Below are 26,505 nucleotides of genomic sequence, written 5' to 3'. Positions count from 1 at the left end.
AACACCCTGTGCTGAACTTCACAGATAGCCAACAATAAAAGAGGGGGTAAAACTGCAAGGTGAAATTTCACAATTTCAGTAAAAAAAAAAAGATGCCACACATAGTATATAAACCCAGTGTATATTTCCAACAATTATGGAGTCAGGTGTGTATAAATCTTTGCTGTGGAATGTGGGCTCTTCACAAGCAGAGCCCCATAAATGCGGGGGTGACTGAGCAGGAGTTTTTTAGTTGTTGTTTGAGGTTTGAAGACTCTGTTTTAATCACAAAGGAAAGTCAAGGTTATTTCTTATGATAAGAGCCTTTTTTTTCTCACAATGCTCTCGCTATGTCGGCAGACCCCCTCTGAGTGTAGGTGTGTTAAATCTGTGTTCCTTCTCTGTTCAAGCAAGCTGCTTCATTTCACCCCCATATGGTGTTTCAGATGCATTATGTTTCGCGTCCCTGACAAAGGACTCCTCATACATTGAATGGTAGATTAGTGCCACAATTCTAATTGTAATAGTTTAGGTGTGCACTATTTGGTGGTGGCTATTATGGATAATATTGACCAGTGGTTCTCACACTTCAGAAGCCCTCTAAGGCATCACAAAATAAATCTCAAGGTCGGTGTTGGAAGAAATTCAAAAGTAGTAAAACCGGAGCAGAAAAAATATTATGATATCATTAAATCGCCAAATAAGTCTTGCTTAGCAATAGTAAAAGCACTAATTGTGCAGAATGGACTGTTTCAGAGTTCCACTGTATTCTTCTACTAATTATATTATTATTACCTTGCCTAGAGCATCGTTTGCTAATTTTAAGCTACCAGGCTCCTGTATGTGATAGCACTTCACAAACCACATCCATGTAAGAACACCAAAAACCCACTAGAGCCGTGACACCATTAACTGAACAGGTTATAGAGCCAACCATCAACCAGTTTAAAGGTTCCCAAGCCCGAGACCAAGATGGGACATGAAGGTGCTCCATGCACTTATCTGGGGAGTCCCTTTTCTGCAAGGGTAAGGCAAATGACTGAGTCTTTGGTGGCATTCAACTTCTTGACCTTTGCGCCTTTAAGCGGCTTTACTACTTCACCGCACTCTGATCAAAGTTAATAAGTGCTTCATATGTTAATGAAAATTGGTACTCCTCTTTGTGTTTCTACAGCTTTTTAATACCTATTATAGACTGAAACTTTTAATGGAGGTTTTAGGTCCCCCTGACAAGCCCATTTCAGAGAGTGACTACACAGATACAAGGCTAAGCTAAGACCAGAGAGTCACTGCTCAGTGGAGGAACCTTACACGGGAGACCGTATTCTCCGGGAAGCAGCCGAAGATAAAGGCCATGGGATGAGTGGCTGCTTTAAAATCCACGTTCAAGTCCGCACAGGGCTAATTACAGCACGCCATCACATTTGAGAGGGTTTAGTTAATCAAGGGGCTCTCTTTTTCCTCCTATAGTCGAGGAATAACACACTTAAACCATTTAATGCCGCCAGGATTGCGTCCTGTTTAATTCACGGCACTTTCACAGAAGTGGGGTAAATTTAAGCCACTCCGACATTAGTTTTAAATAGATCTAATTGAGCAAGGGATCATGGGGAAAATGACTACACCTGATGATTGCGCACAACGTGGCATGAGGAAAAGGGACATTTGGATAGTACATCATTCGGGTCTTAGGAGGCAATAGGAGACTTAGCTACTGTAAGCTTAGATAGCAGAGTCATAATAAAAATCTGACTTGGCTGGTGTATGAAAAAGAACAGATTACTAGTGTCCCATAAAAGTAGTATTTGACATTTGGGATTACTATTTAGTGTTGACTTTATTCATAAACACGGGGAACAGACAGGAGATTTGCAGCCCAGTTCCTCATAAGGTTTCATCCAAGACAATGGGAATTTTTCAAACGTCTCTGACAAGGCTCTTTGAAAATTTCCAGAAGTTGTACTTTTTTTTCTCCTTGCTGTAACCACCAATATGTACTGTGCCCCCTATTTCGTAGCTTCTGGGTTATTACAAGACCATACATTGTACTTTGAAGTTTGAGTAAGGACACATTACGAAGGAGACAAAGGGTAGAGCAAACGAGGCGTCGCTGGTAATTGCAATTTCCGAACAATTGTGCCGTTCAACTTTCTCAAAAGAACAAAAGGAAAACATTATTGATACGATTACTGGGGCATAGCCCACCTGAAACATGAAAGATTCCCCCCCCCCGCAATAATGTAATCCCACGAGGCACATCAGTTTAGAAGTGTGAAGAAATAATTCTAAACAAATTTCCCTTTGAAAGGAGAAAGAGGAGGCAGACATTCAAAGCATAGGTTCTTCATTAAAAAGTCAAATTTATGGCATCCGCGAGCCTGTAAGAGTGGGGACACCTGGGGTAGCGAAAGCCACGCAACCGGGGGGTAGGAGGAGAGGGGGACTTAGGGGGAGGGGAGGAGGGACAATTCTGTCATCTTCACACTGTAACCTGGAGCAGACCACAAATTAGCTCCTGTGATGGCAAGGTGTGACCGAAATGAAACAAACATACAAAGAAGCAATCTAATTGAATTGGAGTTCAAAGAGGACTCAGGGCGCATTTGGCTGTGCTTTATAGTGCTGGACCTCCGAGCAGAGTGTTCACAGAGCTTCAGCGCTGGCTCAAAGGGAAGCGCTACGCTCTCCAGTGCATTGGTGTACCGTAGCACACCTTCACAGCACTATCACAGAGGGAGAGCCGGTGTTGCCGATGCCATCTCCCACTTTCAGATCAAACCACTGCTCTTGAGTGGATTGCTGGGATCAAATATCAAAATGGATAGTTTCAACTCAAGGGGGTGATGCGGGAGGAATTCGCATTCGGACACAAATTCTGCCAGGTCTGATTTGAGCATGTTGACGGATTTTATTAGACACCATTGGCAGGAGTGAAACTTATTTTTGATGCTTGGCACCAGGGTTGCTCAACATATTGTGTCATATTAGACATTAAAAAGAAAACCACACACTGTTTGCGTAGACCGGTTTCTGGAATTATGGAGTGTAGAACAAGTACGGGATCATCACCTTTGTTGCAGAAGTACTCCATATCTTCGCAGCTCATGTTCTCAGTCTCAAACTCGCCAGTGAAGTTCTCCTCCGCCGAGAACTCGTCTTTGGCCAAGAGCTCATTCTCTTCAGAGACGCACTCCTCCTCCTCCTCCTCCAGGCCATCCTCTAGAGGACCTGAGGGAACACACACACACAAACACACATACATACACAGACACACACACATGCATACACACATAAGGGAGATGTTCAGCAGTTGCATCACATCCTTTAGGCTTTCATTAAAAAAATAACTTCTGCCTCTCTTTGTTTCTTTTGTTGCGATACTGCATAGTTATTCAAAGTGCAGCGCTGCACTGTATTCTATGTTCACACATCCAGTATAGCCAAATATAAAGCCATGTCAATAAAGAATATTATTTTACCTTAATATTTCATTCCAATTTTATTTTCATTCCATTACAGCATATTGAAAAAGCCCTTTGAGACTGTGTGCTCTCTGAAAAACAAGCTGACATGCAGCCAAGGTGAGCTGTGATGTTAATCCTGCTTCCTGCAAAACAAAACCTCACACAGATGGAGGGAAGGAGGAAAAAAAAAAAAGTTCCTTTCCAGACTTTCATACAGGCATCAGCATGGGAGGAGGAAAGAAAAATACTTTTATTAATTTGTTAGCCTTATCACAGGGTACAATGTTGATTTTCCATTTACATTCCATGCCTCCGGGTAATACACCAGTGCAATCTTAAAGGAGACACTTTTCCGTGTGATTAATTTTTCCCCTCTCTGTGCAATATTATTTCTTTAAATCTAAATGATTTCGGCGTTTTGCTTGTAGCTGTACATCTCTTTTGGTATTTGCATATTACCATTTTGCTTCAATCAAGGGCGTTGATGGAATTACTGTACTGCTACCTGAATTGTATTAGCTGTGAAAAACATCTCACCCGGCTTTTGAATGTTATTAAGATAATGTGCATCTTGCACACCTCTCCTTCCCACAAAACACGTCTACAATGTCAGCACATGAATTACCATAGCAAAGAAGCGACGGAACACTTCAAGTTTAAGGCTAGTTTATATTTGAAAGAACTCACTCCGAGCAAAAACTAAAAAAAGTGTCGATAAAAGTCACAAAGCTTGTCCTCCAAGTATTATGAGCCGTGATTAAACTGAATAATCATATCAAAAGTGCTGCCACTGCTGCCTGCTAGATGTGGATGCTGTCTCCGTCTCTGCCTGTCACACATGAGCTATGTTGCAGCCTCCTGTGCATCATCCTGGAGCTCAAACAGAGTGCACTGATATCCTCTTGACACCTTTCAGCATGTTTGTTCTATTGTAGAGGGAGTGAGCCCCTCAGCTTTAATAAAGCAATAATTTCAGTTCACAAAATGGGGCTGGTGTGCCTCTCCTGTTTCTCTTTCTTCCCACACCGAGCCTCATAAAAGACCCCCCCTGATGTCCACAAACTGCCTGCTCTTTTCATTAGTCTTATAAATTACTCCTTTGTAGAAGCCTACATCTGCAGGAGCCCAGGACATGAAAAGAATTAGCACACAGATCTCTAATAGACACTGTGGAGCCAGAGTGCTGCTTTTAAATTAGGATACAGTTTTATGATCTTATCTGATGCCTTCTGCTGATTCGCTGAGGAGTGAAGTGAAGCGTGAAGTGACTCGATGAGTCTACCATCGCTTAAGATGATACCGGGAGATAAATATCGCAGTATCAAGGGGAGATTGTATGACTGCCGTTAAAAGCTCCTGCCAAGCCAATTGAAGACAGTGTGAAAGAAAGCGGGGAAATACATTTCTATACGCACGCTCTGTACACATTCCATTACACAGCTGAATAAGAACTGTGTGTACAACTAAACGATTCTTCCTCTGTTGCCGGCAAATACAGCAGCGCCATTGCACCATGGAAAATAGACCTACAGTGTTGTGTGATAATAAGGGTAAAGGGAGATTAAAGATAAACTTCATGGTCAATAAGACACAAAGATTAGGGAGATAAGATGAGATAGAGCTGAGGTTTAATAGACTCAGAATAAGGGCATCTCACTTCCCCACTCCAACAGATAGTAACTAAATGGAGCATTTTCAAACTGATAGAGATCCTGGAGGCCATGCTGAATATGGAAAAAATGAAATGCTCCACCCAGTTGGAGACTCTAAAGGGGGTCCGATGGCTACTTCTTGGGGAACCGCATAGATTACCAAAGTTTGTTCGCATTCTCACGTGTTTAGCTTATTATACAGTATTCATTGCATGGAGAGACCTGAAATTATTTCAGAGACAGCAATGATAAGAATAATGACTTTCTAAACGACCAGCACCACACTCCTAACTCATTTTCTGATAGTGGCGTTCCTGCTATATTTAGTTGTGTACTGTTTAAAATCCTGTCACATTCACTGTGTGACCCGCGCTTGTTGGTGCATTTCTATAGGGTCTGCTGACGAATTGGGCCAGAGGAATGTCTGCCGCTTCACCCTCTTATCAGGCCTCCTCTGGAGTTTAGATGGCCAATGGCACCGTGGGGAGGGCGTCCGCATTGCACTTCACCACCGAGCAGCCCACTTTTAATAGGCGCGCTCGTCACAACAGACGCACAAATTTGTAAAACCAAGGAATTTTGAATGGGAGGTGACAGCACAGCATAAACACTGTTTTTGGAAAGCCACAAATCCCCTGGGAATCTGTGGGGTGTTTTTTTTTTCTCGTTTTCAACCGACTGCATCTGTTTTGTTCTGTCAGTGTAATCAGAGAAGACTGCTCTGCTCCGAGTGGGCGTCTCAAACTTCCACAGTGTTTACAGAAGAAATAGAGACGCCACCATCTCCTAATGATTTTTCAGTTTTTTAAATGTTGTTATATTATGATTTGAATATAACCCCTGTCTAGTACAAAATAATTTTGTCTTGTGTTGAGGTGAAAATTATGGGCCATGATTTTAATTGACTGATTTAATTTATCAAGCAAACAATGCAGTCAATTGCTCCAGTCTCTCACATATCTTTTATAGTTTAAAACTGAACTCCTTTGGGTTTTGAACAGACAAAACATGCAGAGGACCATGTATCCTCATGTTTGAATGGACTGTTCACACCCTGGAGGCAGGGTTACAAGATAATTACGGGTGCTCCAATAAAATGAGATATAAACAAAATAATGACAATAAATACATAAAAAAAAATATCACAAATAATGTTTTATCTTTGATTTTTGCCGTGTTTCTGGTGAAATCCTGGATACTTTTACACATTCCAGCCTCTAAAAGACCTTGAGCTGAAACAATCCCTCTTTGATTTAATTGCTCATTTTCTTCATTAAAGCATTAATCTGTGATGAGGGTTCACGAGGACACTTCACTTCACTTCTCTGAGGTCACAAGCCAAAATGGTCTGAACTTGACTAAATAATGAATCAGTTAACCGTGAAAAATAATCATTAGATTATAAGAGAATAGTTGCACCTATAATAACTATCTGTAACCTTGAGCCCAGCAGCTGTTCTGTTCAGTCGTGTGCTAATCCACAAGGTTTACTTTATAGATGCGCTAGAATCATCCCAGCACAATGACACTATCCACTCAACTTCATAAGGACGTTTTGTGAAACTGCAACCTGTCTGAACTTCTTCTCAATCTGGGTCAGTGTCCAGATATCCCTACACCCCCACAGCCATGTCACCCGCTCCCTCCACTCTGAACTGTCTCATCCACAATCATCACACTCTTCCTCTGCTGAGCAGCGCGAGACATCTCAGCCCTGTTCAAACAGTCATGCACCAGGAGCAGCAGGCAGGAGCAGCCAATGCTAATAGAGACATTGGTAGCTGAATACAAGCTTGATCACAGTGGCTCTTTTGTTCATGGCATGGCCTCTGTCTGATAGGGATCGGCCATGTGGAGTGGAGCTCCAGAGAGGGATATAGTAATGCCCCAACTGAGTCTATAAAATGGGGTGATACTCTGAGACCATACGATGGACAGAGGATTAATGAGTCACAGAGGAAGGGGAGCAGGGAAAATAGGAGTATACGGACAGAGGTGGTGGAGTGAGCATCTTTCAGGAAAACACACAAGTCTGTGCCTGAGTCTAATAAAACAGAACATGGGGGGAAAAAACACAAAGATGTGCCAACCTTGTCTCGGAAACTCAAACTTTTTAACCAAACCAGAGCTCTAAACAAACGTGCGTATGAGCAAGACTGTATAACTGACTGCTAATTTTCATGGCGTGCCTTGTCAGCCGTCCGCAATGTGGTGAGCTTGTGGTCGGACTGTGATAGCGATACCTCGCATTATCAGCAGGCTCCACAGTGTGATGTGTGGATCACAAACCCAGCCTCCTCTATAGCTCCCTAATTAGAGGTGAGGTAATTGAATCTGACAGAACAAAGCGGCAGATCTCTATAAGCATGGAAATCATTTTTGCTCCCACCTATACAGTTTCTCATCCAAAAGGCTCATTGAAAATGTGTCCAAGCTGGCCTGGGGATAAAACGTAGCACCTGAGACTAAACATGAATGCATAATGCAGCCCTAAAATCCAACAGGGCCACGACGTTCAATCCCTGCCAGCTCTGCTCCGTGTGACTGGCCCTTTGTGCCAACACTGATACATGGCTTTCCTCAATTCCAGGTGAGCACACACGCCTACTTTGCAGGACTTTTAAAACTTCTGCGTGGGAGGAATTATAGAAACATAGACTTTGAGTCAAGTCGCAAGTGGCTCTACGCTGTGAGCTAGGTAGGCTTATGTTTACCCCCACAGCTGGAGAAAAAAAAGGATAAACATTTGCTCTCTGACAAAAAAATATGAAACAGAGAGAAAAAAAAACTGTCTCCTTGCAGGATGGGTTGGGAAGTGTGAGACAGAAGAGAAAGCGAGGGAGGAGAAAGTGGAGGGAGGCGAGGTGAGACTGGGGGCCATACTCTCTCCTTAGCTCTAATGACCTTTGGGAAGCAGAGGGCTCCCTCAGCCATAGAGGAGACAGAGTGTATATGTTACAGGGCTCAAGCCTCTAATTTAATCCTTGATCACTGTAATGAAATAGATACCATTTACGCAACTCTTAATAGCTTAATATGCTACAGGAAACCTCAAAGGAATTTCTCATTTCAATCATCTTTTTTCATATTGCGTCAATGTTTCAGAAACAGGAGCCTTTTTCATCGATGTACACTGTGATCAAACTAAATGTGGAGCTAATGCTGTAACACAAGTCAAAAGTAAATTACCATTTGTATATTTCTTTCTGTGAAGGGCTGTTTGTGTGTAAATGTGTGCGTGTGTGTTTGTGTGATTGTGTGTGTGCTGGGAGGAGCGTGGAGCAGCTTCAGTGGAGACTGATGTGTTCTCAGAGCCGCAGTCTGTGACCAAGTATAAGCAATGGTATTGTTTAACTTGATTTTCCGGTTGCTAAGCAATGTAATTCTGGTGATTAGAAATGGCTGCCTTCCTAAATTTGGGCACTTACAATCAACAGTCAACAAACTGCTTGAAAACTCAGCACCAATGCTCGTCTGGAAATTGTGGTGAAAAAAAAAAGAAGGGGGACGGAGGGCGGGTTCATCGGGGGTGGATGGATAAATGTATTCACATCCTTGTAGAACGCACACGCACATGGGAAACACACACTCTCCTCTGTGAGGCTGCAGCACGAGAGATGGCATCTGATGACATCATGCATTTAGATGACCCACTAACTGTATGTTTCTGCTTGGTGCAGTAAGAAGTAGACACGCCTGACGACTGGGAAACGGTATCACTAGCACTTTCTGCGGAGCTGCGGAAAATGCTACCCAGATGCAGAATAATGTTCTGATTTACTTCTGTTCACATTTTCAAATGCTTTACCATAATTCGGTGGAGTATCTTACTCCAATCAGACACAACGTTGGATCCCAACATGTTTGCAGACTTGCTAAGTTCTGTGTTGTTGCGCCCAGTGTTTCTGTCTGGACTGTTGAAGGGGAATAACACACGCTTACTTCTGTATCCAATGAATTTGAATTGGAATGGCATGAAAACATGCTGGCATTTGACTATGCCATTAAAATGCTGGAGGCACCTCTGAGCGTGCCCGAGGGCTTCAGCAGATGCCAGCCAGTTTCTCTGTGGAGTTAGCTGGGTCCTGCTTCACTCTACTGCCTCTACTTGTCTCTCTGGAGATTACAGACACACACACACACACACACACACACACACACACATACACACACACACGCATCCAAGTGGACACTGGTACAACGTCTGGTCCATAAAAGTCACAAAGCTTGTCCTCCAAGTAATATGGGCTTAGTTAATGCCTCTCTTGCATGGTAACATTTGCTTTGCAGGGGCATCGGACATATTCAAATGCTGTTGAAATTGTTAGTATGCTGCCTTTCCTGTTACAGACTTGCTTCTCCTCTTTTGAGTGATTTATTAGTGTCATTCTGTTACTTCTAAGGAAATAAAATTTAACCATGTGCCTGTACACCGGACGTGACAGCTGAAACAAAGCGGGTAAAATATGTGTGGTCTTAATTACTGGTTTATAAGCGAGCTTTTCACTAGAACGTTCACTTTTAATGAAGCCATTGAGTGAGGCTCCTCCAGGGAGCTATCATGGTTAAGTGGGGGCATCCATCTTCAGCCATTGGCTTGTCTGCAGACGAGTGGAGGCTCTGTCTACAGCACGCTCACCTCATATTGGCTCACTTTATCTCCACTAAGTAAAAAGTCTGCTGGAAGGTGCTAACAGTGGCGAGAAAAGACTTTTCTCCAGCAGCTCTGATGAGGCTGAGGGAGTTTTCATCCTGCAGAGGCAGTGAGCATTTCACTGTGTCTAAGTCAGAGCTTAATAAGACGCTGCTGTTTAACCTGAAAAGCGTTGCATTCATCACATTCAGCGGCCTCACTGTGGTGGTTGGAAGAGCAGTGCCGGAAATGCTAGAACTGCTTCTGCAACAAATCGCTTTTAGTCGAGCATCAGTTCAAAGAATTTAATGGGGAGCCTTCAGTAAAAGAAAAATGATTACTGTATCAAATAATGTAGATAAAACAATATTTTCCCATCAAGGAATTTCTATGAAATGGATATATCTAAGATGTCAATTTCATTCCAGTATTGTGAGGGATGGAGGGTTCCTTTTGCAATAAATTCTTCATTAATTCAATTCTAATTTGCCGCTGGTTCATATTTCTACTATTGATAGTTCCACTTCTTAATACCTCGGATAAGGGGGAGAAAATCATTGCAGTAACTCAGTGGAGACTGTGAGCAGCAGATATGATCTAAATATTACCAATGCCAAAAGAAGTGTGAAGTCTGATGAACATTTCAAAAGAACAATTCTTTATGGATCAGCTAAATCTTTTCCACTTTTTAATTAAAAGTAAAGAAAATAGAAGTTAATTATCCTGTAAAGATTAGCTGGTGGGCATCTTTCTGTAAATTAGTTCTAATTAAAAGGAAATTGTCAAATGACATTCAAAGCACTGTCCTTTAAAACACAGACTGAGATGGGCTTTTTTCCCTCCCCCCGTGCTCCTCCTTCCCCCCTCAGCCTCGCTCCTAATTCTTGATCTGGCCAAGTGAAGCTTCTTGCTGGAAGATTAGGATTCTGCCAGTGCTTCAGACACACGCACACACACACGCACGTACACGTACACACACACACACACACACACACACACACACACACACACACACACACACACACACACTCCGTGCTCCCTGGATAGCGGGCCTCTAGCACACAGTGAAATACTGCTGCATCAATGGGGAGCTCGTGGCTGCCGGAGATAAATACTCCTCATTGATAAATGATTGCTAAGATTAGTTGCAGTAGTTGGGCTTTAACTTTTGTATCAGACTGATATTGGCTTTTTAATGAAATATCAGATCTTGGTCATTTGCTCCATTTCAGTCTAAAAACTTGGAAAAGCTATTACGGACATCTTGTGTTAAATTACAGGTGTGGTGCTGCTGGAATGCACAGGAATGATGCTCCAGAGTTTTTTGTCTACAAGTGAGGAAAGACAATAATTGCAGTTAACACAATCCTGTTTAAATTCATGTAAGTATGTATGTTTTTTAAACATTGGAAGATCCAAGTGTCTGTAATGCAAAAAAGGGCAAATAAATGGAACAAATGGAATGGTCAAATTTTTCAAATTATTTTTAAAAGCATCTGCTGGTAAGCTTTGAGCTGCAAAATGAATGACATGACTTTTCCTGCCGAGCTAACATTAACTAGTGAAGCTGAAAAGAATATCTGTTCTTCCATCACTCACTCTGATGACATTACAAACTCTGCTTCTTAAGTTTGTGCTGCCACCACAGCATCTGCTGGAAATGAAAGTTAACTTGGCTATACGTTTTCATAGCCTCCACTATTAGATGAGCTTGACCTCAGTGCTGCACTGCTACTTTTCATCGGATTGATGTTTCCACTGCTACCACTTAATTTCTACGACACAGATAAGTAAACAAAATCATTTTCATCTGAAACCACTGGTGTTCATTCACCTGTGTTGCTTAATGCCACATTTTCACAACATCCACAGTATGTGATATTATCTAGTACTGCTCAGCTAGATGTTCTGCTGACTACCGTGTAATATTGTTGTGATATCAATATGATAAAACTATTCACAAAGTCAGTAAAACATTTGATTGTGTCCTCAGTTATAGTCTACAGTATATCTTATAATTAATGTATGCAAACTTGACAATTTGATTATCTTCATAGACTATATATATATAGAAAAAATGTGAGGGAACAGTAAAAACTGGATACTCTGGTTTATATTTAATGATATTACACACAAAGTTTTAACTATAATAATAATATCGTATATATATATTAGGCTGCAGGTAATGATTGGGCACATTTTCATCATTGAGTAATGTGCGTATTATTTTCAATATATCATCAGAAAATAGTGAAATAGGTCAATCACAATTTTCCAGAGCTCATGATGACACATCTTCTCATTCTCCCTGGCCAACTGCCAATTGACTGTGAAGTAAGACATTTGATATTTTTTGCTTGCAAATTAGCTAAAACCATAAATTGACTATTACGACGTCACACTTTGCCTTTAAAGACAATAATAGTGACAACCGTTTGCCTGCTGCCTCTTTCCCACTGAAACAAAAGAGCACAAACATACAGTGTGAACCCGCACAACTCTTAATCAACATCCACCCTCACCACTTCACTAATAAATGATGAATCAGACTGTCTTTATGTGTGTGTGTCTCTGTGTGTGTGCCTGTGTGTGTGTGTGTGTGTGTGTGTGTGTGTGTGTGTGTGTGTGTGTTCTGCAGCTTTCATCTGATTACATGTGGATTTCATCACTCATTGTCTGGTCTTGGGCTGTTGCTCCCATCCACCCGCGTTGTATCAAACTAGATTCCAGCAGTATAGTCTGACAGAAGAGAGAGGAAAACATTGCTGAAGCCCCTCCATCTGCTCCGGCTAATGATGATGCTCTCCCTGGCCTGGAGCAGAACTGTGTGAGGGAGATTTACACCCATAATACCCCTGGGGCTCTGGAGCTGCACCGCGCTCCAAAAACACCGTTGCTCCATCACTTTCTATATGATAGCTGGCAGAGCAGGTAACAATGGACCAGCAACAATGTCTTTTTGTACTACTGACAAGTGCCTTATTTGGTTGACACAACCTGCCTCGGTGTCTGAGGAGTGGCACTGAGCACACAGGAAAATGGATGACAGCTACACCATTGAAACATTGTGCTGTTGCAACAATCATACCGGAGTGTGTTTTTGAAAAATACCCAGCAGTGTGTGATATGAGGTAAAGGAGGACAGCAGTGACTGAGGGAAAGGTGCCGGGTCTTATTGATACACTAATTAGAATCATGGGGGGGGGGTTGAATCAGGCATCACAGTGAATTAAACTGAACGGAGCTGCTTCTTTCCGTTCACCCTCTTATAAAGGTTTATAAATTGTAATTGTACTTCAATTTGGAGGCTTTAGACCCATTCTAAGGCGTGTGTGGGACGCGCCTTGACATATATCTCCTAAAACAAGTAAGTTAAATGGTGAGAGGCAGAAAGCAAGACTGTTTACGTATGTAAACAGTCTTGTGTGTGTGTGAGCGAGAGAGAGAGAGAGAGAGAGAGAGAGAGAGAGAGAGAGAGAGAGAGAGAGAGAGACAGAGAGAGGGGTGGAGGCATATGGGGGGGGGGGGGGGGGGGGGGTTGTAGAGAAATCCACTCCTCAGGGATTGAGTGTTCACACACAGTAAATGGAAGTGGCACAGCTCTGACCTTTGAGCTGCAGCATACGAGTAAAGTGAAGGCGCTGTCAAAATATTGCTTCAGAAATGACAATCCACCTCGCCAGTCCCAAGTCTTGACATGGCAGGCAAGTGGAGAGCCGTAACCTGCTGATCCCGACATTACAAATGAGGGGGATTATCATGACAACAAACCGCAGCTTGACACGCTGCATACCCTAAAGATATTCTGGCATTGCCCCTTATTATCAGCAAAGTCCCACACAGATAGCCAGCGATGACACTCGGAGCAGGCGCCCAAAGTCGAGAAGGAATGGGGAGTGGCCATGTGTCACAATCTCGAATGAAATATTCAAATCAGGTTTGTAAAGTTCCTTCTTCCCATCAGCATTAACTTTGGCAGATGAGCAGCTTCCTCGAGTCTTCATTTACGTACACCCACGTAATGCTCAGGTCCACAGAGAATAACTCAATCGTAAAGAATACCAAAATATCACAGGCAAATTACTAGTGCTCCGAGAGGAAGCTTTGGAGGAACAAAGACAGGCAGCCATAATTATATCTTGGCGTGTATAGCATGTCAATCGGCCACCTTCGTTCTGGAGGGCATTCCCCTGGGCCCCTCCGGCATCAAAATGATGTCCAAATTATTTTGTGCTCTATTGCAGCATGAAGCGATTATCATATTTACTGGTGGTGCATTATGACAAACATTGATGTTTACACCTGTCTCTGGGAGAAGGCAAGGTTTACACTCTGTAATTTAGCAAATGTACAGTATGCATATGAGCTTGTTGGCAGGGATTTAAATTAGGTCAGAAATGGAATATATCAATAGCAACCCATATGTGCATCTTTCTTTTCCTTCTTCCCCCCTTCCCCTCCCCAGCCCTCTTTGCTCAGAAGCTTGGCGATGAAGCAGCTTGACGACTGCAAAAGTGTGATATGTGCAAATCACATTTGCAGATGAGCTTGAAACTCCTTTTAATATTCAGATATCAGACATTCCGCACTGAGAAGCCCGCTAAGACGCGATTCGGGGGAGAAAAGCAAGATCGGCGTCATTAGAAGAATCGTTAGAGGCTCGGTTTACATTTTACATATTTCACAAAAATGTACAACCAAGTAAAAACATCACCAGTTATCTGTGATAACAATGCAAATTTTTGTCAGAGAGCGCATGAAGATTCTGTCAAAATCCAAAGTCGCTCAGGTCTTTCTTTTCCCTTTTTTTCCCTCCCTGGCTTAACACCCTCAGCTTATTGGCGCTTTGATTTCTTTCATATTTTTTCCCTGAGAAGACACACAGGCTTGTGGAGTCAAAGGCGGTGAAAGGTATGTTTGCCACGAGGCACGGGAACACGTGTCCCCATAGCCTGCCAATAGCTCATCAAACACACAGGCCCGTGGATGGATGCAAGCCCGGCTGGCGTTTAGGACGTCTGCACAGCATCCGCTCTGCCACCATCCCTGACTCCTGTTTACCTGCTTCAGTCAGAGCCACAAAGAACAGCCCCATTTCACGACCGTTTTCTGCACGTAAATGCAGCACGGCGACAAAAACGTCCCCACAAGGCAGCATTTTTCTCCCTCTTATACCTGCTCCTTTATGGCATACAGTCATGCTCTGACAATAATTCTGCTGCTTTACAGCCTCAACTTTTTCATTGGATGACAGAACATAGCCCCTGCAATTTCCCCCTACCTCCTTCATTTCCCCGTGTCTTAGCCCTGCACCAAATTTGTCTCTGTGCCATTTTAATTACAGCCAAGGCAATCTTTATGGTGGTATTCTGCGAGAACACCAATCTGCAAAAAAGGTGATAAGTAGAGCCGCCACCCAGCTTTGGTATCAGTAATAAACAGACACTTAATTGAATAATTTGACCTAAGAGCCTGATCCTGGGAAATAGCATGCTGGAAAAATTATTTTGAATATTGAAGACAGTTCAGTGTTTTGCATGACGCCTGCAGTAGGAGAACACACAGTGGATTTGGCTGGTTGCCCGCCAACTCGCCAATGTGGGCCATGGTGAGTCTTTACAGAACAGATAAGTGAGCCTTTGGTATCCTGGAAGCACTCAGTTGTGCATGTGTGTGTGTGTGTGTGTGTGTGTGTCTGTGTGTGTCTATGAGTGTGTGTGTCCGAGAAGGGGGTAGACATATGTATGCATGAGTCTGTGTGCAGGCGTGTGCATGCATGTGTCCGATATGTACGAGGGGGGAGGAGTGTGAAGTGTGCCCACTCGAGGTCCATTTCCAGCTAGCAGCCACATGGGCACATCCCCCTACGTCCCTGTACCCCAAACATACACACGCACACAGAGAAGCTTTCCACAGAGCCTCAGAGACAATGACTCGCGGCCCCTTCCTGTTTAAGGATAGCTGTCAGAGGATGATGGCTCCGATTCAACACTGCAGCAGGTTTGCACAGAGCTCCCTGATAAAACTGAAAAAAGCAAAAGCCTCCACTCGCCCCTCTTTCTCTTACTCGCTCCATCACTCTCGCTCTCCCTCCACAGTTCAACACTGATTTGACTGCTAGCATAATTTTGCAGAGGAGACTATTTGCAGATGCAGCAGAGTTATCAATCCGAACAGACACACAATCCGGGTCCAATGTCACTTCTACTCATTATGTTAATGGTTAATACATGCAAATGAAAACATTCCGGCAATTTGATTTCTTTGAAGATAGTTTGCATATTGTCTTAGCCATAATGATGGTACACTTTCTCCCCAGCTTCGATTTATGCAAGGCTAGTTAGTTCATTTTTATCAGCTCTGGGTTCATTTCTAGGGCTACTGGAATGTGTTTTCCCCTTCCCCTCACTATTTAACTAATTAGGATTCAGGTACCATAAGCAGATTTTTCATGCTATTGGTGTTTTTCTTAATTAAGAAACAAATGAATTCTCCCCAGCAAAATAGATGGAACAACGGGATAGGGTGCCAGGGGCCAGATGCGGCGCTTCTTAATTAGAAGTCACTCCATTGTCTGAGGTTTTTTAATGAAGCTCCAATCTAAATGGATATCAAAAAAGCTTCTAGTGAAGAAAACACACACACACACACACACACACACCGGCCATTTAAAATAATAAGGAAATAAAGATAATGAAAGAGAAAAGATATGTACTGGCAGCCCCGGCTCACACCTCCAGTTCAGCGCATGCAGTGCTCGCGTCACCTCTGGATGAGCCCTATTTAAGCAGCTCGATCCCTCGCCTGCCCCTGCCTGCCTGCAGCCATGTCTAATGTTCTGCCAAGCCAACAGTGAACCACTCTCTTTTCAACTTCTCATCAAAGGTGGAAGTTTCATTACCCCGTGGATGGTTATCAACTAACTATTTCTGAAAGCTGCTGCAGCTGTCAACTTCCTGTTTTGGTCTTGAACAGTGAAGGCTATAGCAGAACCCATGCTCAACATATCAATGTCATTTGTGATAGGCCGACGTTTTGGTGCAGGGGAAATTTGCAATTAGCTGGAGCAAATTGTCACCTGAACACAATATGGAAGATAGAAAGGTTGGTGTGCAATTAAATGTAAACACCTGGTATGTATATATGTGCTGTAAAAAGAACTGTGCAGGGGGAACAAAGGAAAGTTTTTGTTTTGAAGTTAATTAGGGCCCGAGCACCGAATGGTGAGAGGCCCTATTGAATCTGTAAGGATTTTTATTATTATTATTATTATTATTATTTCCCTTTGGGGGGCTTTTTCAGGGTCTAGACATGCTCAAAAAGTTATGAAACTTTGCAGGAAATTCAAGGTCTGCGGATATTTTAGTATTCTGGAGTAATTGCAATTGGGCGTGGCAAAATGGCTCTACAGCGCCCCCTGGAACCAGCCCCTAGGTTTCCACATAACGGATTTTCATCAAAATCTGGATATAGGTGTATCGTGACCAGTCATGAAAAAAAGTCTCATGGAGCATTATGAAAAACGCAACAGGAAGTCCGCCATTTTGCTTTTAGTGGCCATTTTGGCAATATCCCACATTTTTACTTTTACGTACTTGTCCCAGGGCTTTCATCAGATCAACTTCAAATTCAGATGAGTGTCATCACAACAAGATGGAGATAAAAAATGATTGAGGGATTTTTTTTTTATCACACCGTGTGACCGTGGCATGGCGTTAAAAATTGGTTACACGCCATCAAAACACGGGCATCTGTATCTCGGACATACATGTTCCAATCAAGTCCAAACTAGACATGTAAGACAATAGTCCCCGCCTGATGACATCTATGCATAAATGATGACTTAAAACCGCAGCGCCCCCTGGTGGCAACAGGAAATGTCTTGTTTTTTGCTTGTCTTACACTTGGATGAATTTCTCCTCATCCACTGACCTCAACCATGTCAAACTGTATCAAATGGGTCCCAAGACATTGACAATGAAGACATAAGATTACCGTGACTTTTCGTCAAACGCCATATGAATGGCGTGGCATTAAAGTTCATCAACTCGCCGTGAAACACGAAATTGCTGTAACTTCAGTGTTCATGATTCTATCTCTCTCAAACTACATGTGTGTAACAACAGCCCCCCCCCTGAAGATATTCATATGGTTTTAAGAAATGGGCGTGGCAAAAAAACTGACCAGCGCCCCCTATAGGGCAACCCTGGCACTACGATGGCCGACATTTATACAAATCTATCGGGACATGTGTCGTTTCATAACAAACAAAAAAATATCTTGGATAGGTATGCTTGACCAAACAGGGAGGCCGCCATTTTGGATTAAGTGGCCATTTTTTTTCCATATTCCACATTTTTACTTGATGCACTTGTCCCAGGGCTTTCATCAGATTAACTTCAAATTAAGATCAGTGCCATCACAACAAGATGGAGATAAAAAGTGATTAAGAGATTGACCTTTCGTCACACCGTGTGACCGTGGCGTGGCGTCTTGAGTTTGATTAAACGCCATCAAAACACGAGGTTCTGTATCTCGGACATACATTGTCCAATCGAGTCCAAACTAGACATGTAAGACAAGGGTGCCATCCTGATGACATCTACACAGAAATTATGACTTGAAATTACAGCGCCCCCTGGTGGCTACAGGAAGTGACATGTTTTATACTTTGATGAACTGCTCCTGGCTGCTTTAAGATATACAGCTCAAATGAGCTCAGTCAAGTCATTGAATCAAGGTCAGAATTGTGACATTTCCTCAAACCATGTAAACATTGATGTTTGGCGAAGGATCATCCTTCGCCAAAGGACACGATGTTTTCATAAGTCCACTGTGCATTGTCCTATCACTACCAAACTTCTGTCACATGATAAGAGTACAAGCCTGAACAGCTCTATTTAGGGCCCGAGCACCGAATGGTGAGAGGCCCTATTGAAATTGTAGGCATTATTAGGGCCCGAGCACCGAAATCGGTGGGAGGCCCTATTGAAATTGAAATGATTATTATTATTATTATTATTATTATTTTTCTTAGCTTAAATGAATTGGCTTTTTGAGGGCTTTAATGTGCTCAAAAAGTTGTAGGAGTTTGCAGTAAATTCGAAGGCGGCGAAAATTTACGTATTCTGGAGTATTTTGAAAAGGGCGTGGCAAAATGGCTCAAGAGCGCCACCTACGGAAAAGCCCCTCATTTAGCATTCACCGATCTTCAAAAAAAACAAAGACTATTTTGTATCATGACTAGATGCACAAAAAAGTCCATCAGTGCATTATGAATAACGCAACAGGAAGCCCGCCAGTTTGACTTTAGTGGCCATTTTGGTCATATTCCATATTTTTTCTTTGATGTACTTGTCGTACAGCTTTCATCAGATCAACTTCAAATTTAGACGATCGTCATCACAACAAATTGGAGATCTAAAGTTATTGAAGGATTACGTTTTAGCAAAACCGTCTGACCGTGGTGTGGCGTTAAAGTTTGATGAAACGCCATCAAAACACAAGCTTCCATATTTCAGACATAGTTTGTCCAATTGAGTCCAAACTAGACACATACGACAAGAGTCGCGACCAGAAGACATCACTGCAGAAATTGTGACTTACAATCACAGCGCCCCCTGGTGGCAACAGGAAATGTCTTGTTTTTAAGACGTGTTATGTTTTTATGTACTACTCGGAGAGCTTTCATCAGATCAACTTAAAAATTAGATGAGACTCTACAAAACAAGATGAAGATCTAAAGTTATCAAAATTTAAACTTTTCATCAATCCGTGTGACCGTGGTGAGGCTTAAAATCTTGATGTGCAAAATGAAAAGACCTGTTTTCATTTCAACCATGTATGTGTTTCATGGTCTTATACTGACCTCTAGTGGCTTTATATTGCCGGCACAACCTACTTGTACCGCAATATTAAGTCACTAGAGGGCAGTGTAGGATCATGGTTTGACCAAGGCACAAATTGTGTCACCTAAGGCAGGGGTAGGCAACCTTTACTATTTCCTCCACTCTTCCCCCAATTTAAAGCTGTCTGTTGCCGCACAACATATTTGATAACACAGGTTATAAAGTTATATATATATATATATATATAGTCATGCAATATATATAAAAACTATAGTTTGTTGCATTTATTAAATAATAGAACGACAATAAAGACAACTGTTGACATTTAACTGCTATTTTTACCTGTTACAAAATAGGAAAACACCAAACTCTGACCATGGCGTGGAGTCAAAGTCTGATCACACGCCATCAAAACACGAGTGTCTGTATCTTGGACATATTTGGTCCAATCAACTCCAAACTAGACATGTAAGACAAGGGTCGCGACCTGATGACATCTACAAAGACATCATGACTTAAAATCCTAGCGCCACTGGCTACAGGAAGTGAAGCGTTTATTGTTGCTGCAGAGCTTACAACGCACGCAAGGCAGAGACATGCGCTTGGTCATCGATCGTTCTCTCTCCCCCGACCGCAACAGACTTGAAATTGCCTGTGCTCGACCACTCTTCCCCCAATTTAAAGCTGTCTGGTGCCACACAACATATTTGATAACACAGGTTATAAAGTTATATATATATATATATATATAGTCATACAATATATATAAAAACTATAGTTTGTTGCATTTATTAAATAATAGAACGACAATAAAGACAACTGTTGACATTTAACTGCTATTTTTACCTGTTACAAAATAGGAAAACACCAAACTCTGACCATGGCGTGGAGTCAAAGTCTGATCACACGCCATCAAAACACGAGTGTCTGTATCTTGGACATATTTGGTCCAATCAACTCCAAACTAGACATGTAAGACAAGGGTCGCGACCTGATGACATCTACAAAGACATCATGACTTAAAATCCTAGCGCCACTGGCTACAGGAAGTGAAGCGTTTATTGTTGCTGCAGAGCTTACAACGCACGCAAGGCAGAGACATGCGCTTGGTCATCGATCGTTCTCTCTCCCCCGACCGCAACAGACTTGAAATTGCCTGTGCTCGACCACTCTTCCCCCAATTTAAAGCTGTCTGGTGCCACACAACATATTTGATAACACAGGTTATAAAGTTATATATATATATATATATATAGTCATACAATATATATAAAAACTATAGTTTGTTGCATTTATTAAATAATAGAACGACAATAAAGACAACTGTTGACATTTAACTGCTATTTTTACCTGTTACAAAATAGGAAAACACCAAACTCTAACCATGGCGTGGAGTCAAAGTCTGATCACACGCCATCAAAACACGAGTGTCTGTATCTTGGACATATTTGGTCCAATCAACTCCAAACTAGACATGTAAGACAAGGGTCGCGACCTGATGACATCTACAAAGACATCATGACTTAAAATCCTAGCGCCACCTGCTGGCTACAGGAAGTGAAGCGTTTATTGTTGCTGCAGAGCTTAAAACGCACGCAAGGCAGAGACATGCGCTTGGTCATCGATCGTTCTCTCTTCCCCGACCGCAACAGACTTGAAATTGCCTGTGCTTGACCACTCTTCCCCCAATTTAAAGCTGTCTGGTGCCGCACAACATTATTGATAACACAGGTTATAAAGTTATATATATATATATATAAAAACTATAGTTTGTTGCATTTATTAAATAATAGAACGACAATAAAGACAACTGTTGACATTTAACTGCTATTTTTACCTGTTACAAAATAGGAAAACACCAAACTCTGACCATGGCGTGGAGTCAAAGTCTGATCACACGCCATCAAAACACGAGTGTCTGTATCTTGGACATATTTGGTCCAATCAACTCCAAACTAGACATGTAAGACAAGGGTCGCGACCTGATGACATCTACACAGACATCATGACTTAAAATCCTAGCGCCACTGGCTACAGGAAGTGAAGCGTTCATTGTTGCTGCAGAGCTTAAAACGCACGCAAGGCAGAGACATGCGCTTGGTCATCGATCGTTCTCTCTCCCCCGACCGCAACAGACTTGAAATTGCCTGTGCTCGACCACTCTTCCCCCAATTTAAAGCTGTCTGGTGCCGCACAACATATTTGATAACACAGGTTATAAAGTTATATATATATATATAGACATACAATATATATAAAAACTATAGTTTGTTGCATTTATTAAATAATAGAACGACAATAAAGACAACTGTTGACATTTAACTGCTATTTTTACCTGTTACAAAATAGGAAAACACTAAACTCTTACCATGGCGTGGAGTCAAAGTCTGATCACACGCCATCAAAACACGAGCGTCTGTATCTTGGACATATTTGGTCCAATCAACTCCAAACTAGACATGTAAGACAAGAGTCGCGACCTGATGACATCTACAAAGACACCATGACTTAAAATCCTAGCGCCACCTGCTGGCTACAGGAAGTGAAGCGTTTATTCTTGCTGCAGAGCTTAAAACGCAAGCAAGGCAGAGACGTGCGCTTGGTCATCGATCGCTCTCTCTTCCCCGACCGCAACAGACTTGAAATTGCCTGTGCTCGGGCCCGTTAGTGCTACAACGTAGCCCTAGTTCTTATTATTATTCTTATTATTCTCCGAACAATGAATTGGCTTTTTGAGGGCTTCAACGTGCTCAAAAAGTTTTTAAACTTTCCAGTAAATTAGAGAGTGGTGAAAATTTACGTATTCTGGAGTATTTGGAAATGGGCGTGGCAAAATGGCTCAACAGCGCCCCCTGGAACCAGCCCCTAGGTTTCCACATAAGCGATTTTCACCAAAATCTAGACACTGGTGTAACGTGACTAATCATAGAAAAAAGTCTATTGGAGCATTATGAAAAATGCAACAGGAAGCCCGCCATTTTGGATTTAGTGGCCATTTTGGCCAAATTCCACATTTTTACTTTAATGTACTTGTCGTAGAGCTTTCATCAGATCAACTTAAAAATTAGATGGGTGTCATCACAACAAGATTGAGAAAAAAAATTATCAACGGAATTTTTTTCCGTCACTTCGTGTGACCGTGGCGTGAAGTCAAAATTTGGTTCCACGCCATCAAAACACGAGCATCTGTATCTCGAACATACATGGTCCAATCAAGTCCAAACTAGACATGTAGGACAAGAGTCCCGGCCTGAGGACATCTACACAGAAATAATGACTCAAAATCAGAGCGCCCCCTGGTGGAACCAGGAAATGTCTTGTTTTTTGCTTGTCTTACACTTGGCCAAATTCCACATTTTTACTTTAATGTACTTGTCGTAGAGCTTTCATCAGATCAACTTAAAAATTAGATGGGTGTCATCACAACAAGATTGAGAAAAAAAATGATCAACGGAATTTTTTTCCGTCACTTCGTGTGACCGTGGCGTGAAGTCAAAATTTGGTTCCACGCCATCAAAACACGAGCATCTGTATCTCGAACATACATGGTCCAATCAAGTCCAAACTAGACATGTAGGACAAGAGTCCCGGCCTGAGGACATCTACACAGAAATAATGACTCAAAATCACAGCGCCCCCTGGTGGAACCAGGAAATGTCTTGTTTTTTGCTTGTCTTACACTTGGATGTATTCCTCCTCATCCACTGACCTCAACCATGTCAAACTGTCCCAAATGGGTCTCAAGACATTGATAATGAAGGCATAAGATAACTGTGACTTTTCGTCAAACGCCATATTAATGGCGTGGCATCAAAGTTCATCACCTCGCCGTGAAACACGAAATTGCTGTAACTTCAGTGTTCATGGTTCTATCTCTCTCAAACTACATGTGTGTAACAACAGCCCCCCCCTGAAGATATTCATATGGTTTTAAGAAATGGGCGTGGCAAAAAAACTGACCAGCGCCCCCTATAGGGCAACCCCGGCACTACGATGGCCGACATTTATACAAATCTATCGGGACATGTGTCGTTTCATAACAAACAAAAAAATATCTTGGATAGGTATGCTTGACCAAACAGGGAGGCCGCCATTTTGGATTAAGTGGCCATTTTTTTTCCATATTCCACATTTTTACTTGATGCACTTGTCCCAGGGCTTTCATCAGATTAACTTCAAATTAAGATCAGTGCCATCACAACAAGATGGAGATAAAAAGTGATTAAGAGATTGACCTTTCGTCACACCGTGTGACCGTGGCGTGGCGTCTTGAGTTTGATTAAACGCCATCAAAACACGAGGTTCTGTATCTCGGACATACATTGTCCAATCGAGTCCAAACTAGACATGTAAGACAAGGGTGCCATCCTGATGACATCTACACAGAAATTATGACTTGAAATTACAGCGCCCCCTGGTGGCTACAGGAAGTGACATGTTTTATACTTTGATGAACTGCTCCTGGCTGATTTACAATATACAGCTCAAATCAGATCAGTCAAGTCATTAGATCATGGTCAGAATTGTGACGTTTCCTCAAACCGTGTAAACATTGATGTGCGGCGAAGGATTTTCCTTCGCCAAAGGACACGATGTTATCATAACTCCACTGTGCATTGTCCTATCACTACAAAACTTCTGTCACATGGTCAGAGTCCAAGCCTGAACAGCTCTATGTGTCAATATTTCCTCAGTGTCATAGCGCCACCTACTGATTCGCCAGGAAACAGGAAGTACTTTGTTAATCCACTCTGCATTATCCAACCGGCTCCAAACTACTGACCTATGATCACAATCCTGAATAGAACAGCTCCATATATGAATATTAGTTCAGGGTCAGAGCGCCACCTACTGATCAGTGTGAAAATTAAGTTGTGTTAACATTGTCCGATTGACACAAAATTGCTCACGCTACATCAGAGCGCCTACATGAACAGATATATATGTCTGTGCGTAATAATAGTGATGGCGCCACCTACTGGCAAACCTACTGCCGCAGAGCGCAAAACGCATTTAACGTGGAGAAGTGCATGCTCGATCGATGATGTGCGCTTGGTCATCGATCGCTCTCTCCACCGACCGCAACAGGCTTCAACGTGCGGGTGCTCGGGCCCGCAAGTGCTACAACGTAGCCCTAGTTTTGTTTTTGTTTTTTTGCTGTGAAGCCCAATCATCTCGGTCAGCCTTGGTGATGCTGCTGTGCTGGTGACTGAAGGCGATAACATCGGGGGTGTTTTTGACTGAAATAAAACCCGTGGCATGCCCATATGTGCTGCCAACCCCATCAGTTCTTCTTCAGACGGCATGGCTTAGGAGCTCCCAGAGGATGGGCCAGTGCCCACTGATACGGGCCCAGCAACCGTCTTGTCCAGGCCAAGTATCCCTGTGCCCAGGGGCTGTGCCATCAATGCCATGACTTGAGCCAGACTGGATCCCACCCAGCAATTCATTTCAAAGGCTTTTTTATGGATCAGGTATGCAGTGTGATTTTCCTTTCCCTTTGTAATGTGCCATGTCAAAGGGGAGCTAGGCTGACTTTAAAGTCATATACTAGTTTTTTCAGCCTTTCATTTGCGAAGAAGACATAATTGATTTCTGACTTTCCAAATGTCAAGTTGGAAGAGATTAGAAAAAAAAGACCAATGTACTAAAAATCAATCAGCAATATAGGCATGCTGATTTGGATGTTATTGGGCTAACTTATTAATACAAATTGAGCAAATACTAATATATATATATATTCCTTCTGAGTTTGAAGGTTCATCAACTAAAAAAATCTGCTAAATGCTAATATTTGTTGTCTGAAAATGCAAAAAAGGGAAAATAAGACAAAAAACATTAAAAGATCCTAACTTCATCCGGTAGGATATTTGAGAAAGTACTGATTCATCTCTAAAGGTTCATGAAGTCAAAAAACGATTTTTAAAGAAGTAACTTTCTTAATAAAAAGTCACATTTTTGAACACCTCCATTTATCCACAAATTACCATAATCCCCTGGATGTTCACTCATGTGCTCTCTCACTCTCATTTAGAGCATTACTTGTTTATTTATATCTGTGAATGAGATTAGAGGGGAAGATTACTTAGCGCAGACACATGAATAGTGATCAAAGACTGGAGGATAATGTAAGTCTTTCAGTGATTGCTCAGCTCTTTTCAAATCTACCGGCGGTGTATTAGAACAATGCGAGGAGTTGTGCTCCATATAGTGTGACAACATGATACAAAATCCTCAGGGAGTGAACCGCATGTAAACACTCCAGATCAACACACAGTGCACTGGCACAAAGTGTCCCTTAATGCAGCAAAAAATGTTCCTGTGATCCTGATGACGGCAATCGGTTCAGTGGAATGACATCAGTTGTGCACAGGCGTGAGTGTAGTTTGAGAAAAGTCTGATTCTCTATCTGCACAATGCAAAATCTTATACAGCCCACACTGGTCACCCGCGGAACACCAGGCACAGGTAAACAAGCAACATTATGTCCTTGTGATTATTCTAAACAAAGAGGTTGACACAAATATGACACTCTCTCATCCAGATGATTTATGAAGAATGTTATGATCGCTGAATTCTCTCTGCGTGAGCCGCTCATATTTGGGGGAAGCACTGCTCCGGCCAATTATTGGTGGCAGGAGAGAGAAACTACTTGTTTAAACATAACAAATAAAGAGGAGACGGGACAGTAAAACACCAATAAATGAATCCAAAAACCACACACACGTATGCAATCAAAACAACAACAAAAAGAGCCAACAGCGTCAGCTTGCAGATTTGACAAACAAACTTTCCGAGCAGAATGTATTTGTAGCTGCAAATGAAGGGACGGATCTGAGGATCAGTTGGCTAATTATTTATCCTGCTGGCTTTTATGGCTCTCATTAATTTCCCCCTTCTCTCTCTTTACCTTCCATTGAAAGTCTGAA

General features: G+C 42.2%; 1 protein-coding gene across 1 annotated transcript in view; it reads right to left on the bottom strand.

Moving 5' to 3' along the window:
* zfpm2a (zinc finger protein, FOG family member 2a) overlaps positions 1 to 26,505 on the bottom strand; it is a 122,716-nt gene that overhangs the window by 79,185 nt on the left and 17,026 nt on the right. The window contains exon 2 of the mRNA XM_053432048.1: positions 3,049 to 3,207. Coding sequence (XP_053288023.1) covers positions 3,049 to 3,207 — 159 coding nt within the window. The remainder of the gene's footprint in view (positions 1 to 3,048; positions 3,208 to 26,505) is intronic.

This window comes from Pleuronectes platessa, chromosome 10 (assembly GCF_947347685.1).
Source record: "Pleuronectes platessa chromosome 10, fPlePla1.1, whole genome shotgun sequence".
Lineage (NCBI taxonomy): Eukaryota > Metazoa > Chordata > Actinopteri > Pleuronectiformes > Pleuronectidae > Pleuronectes > Pleuronectes platessa.
Note: the sequence above shows the minus strand (reverse complement) of the source record. Positions and strands in the feature narration are given on the sequence as shown.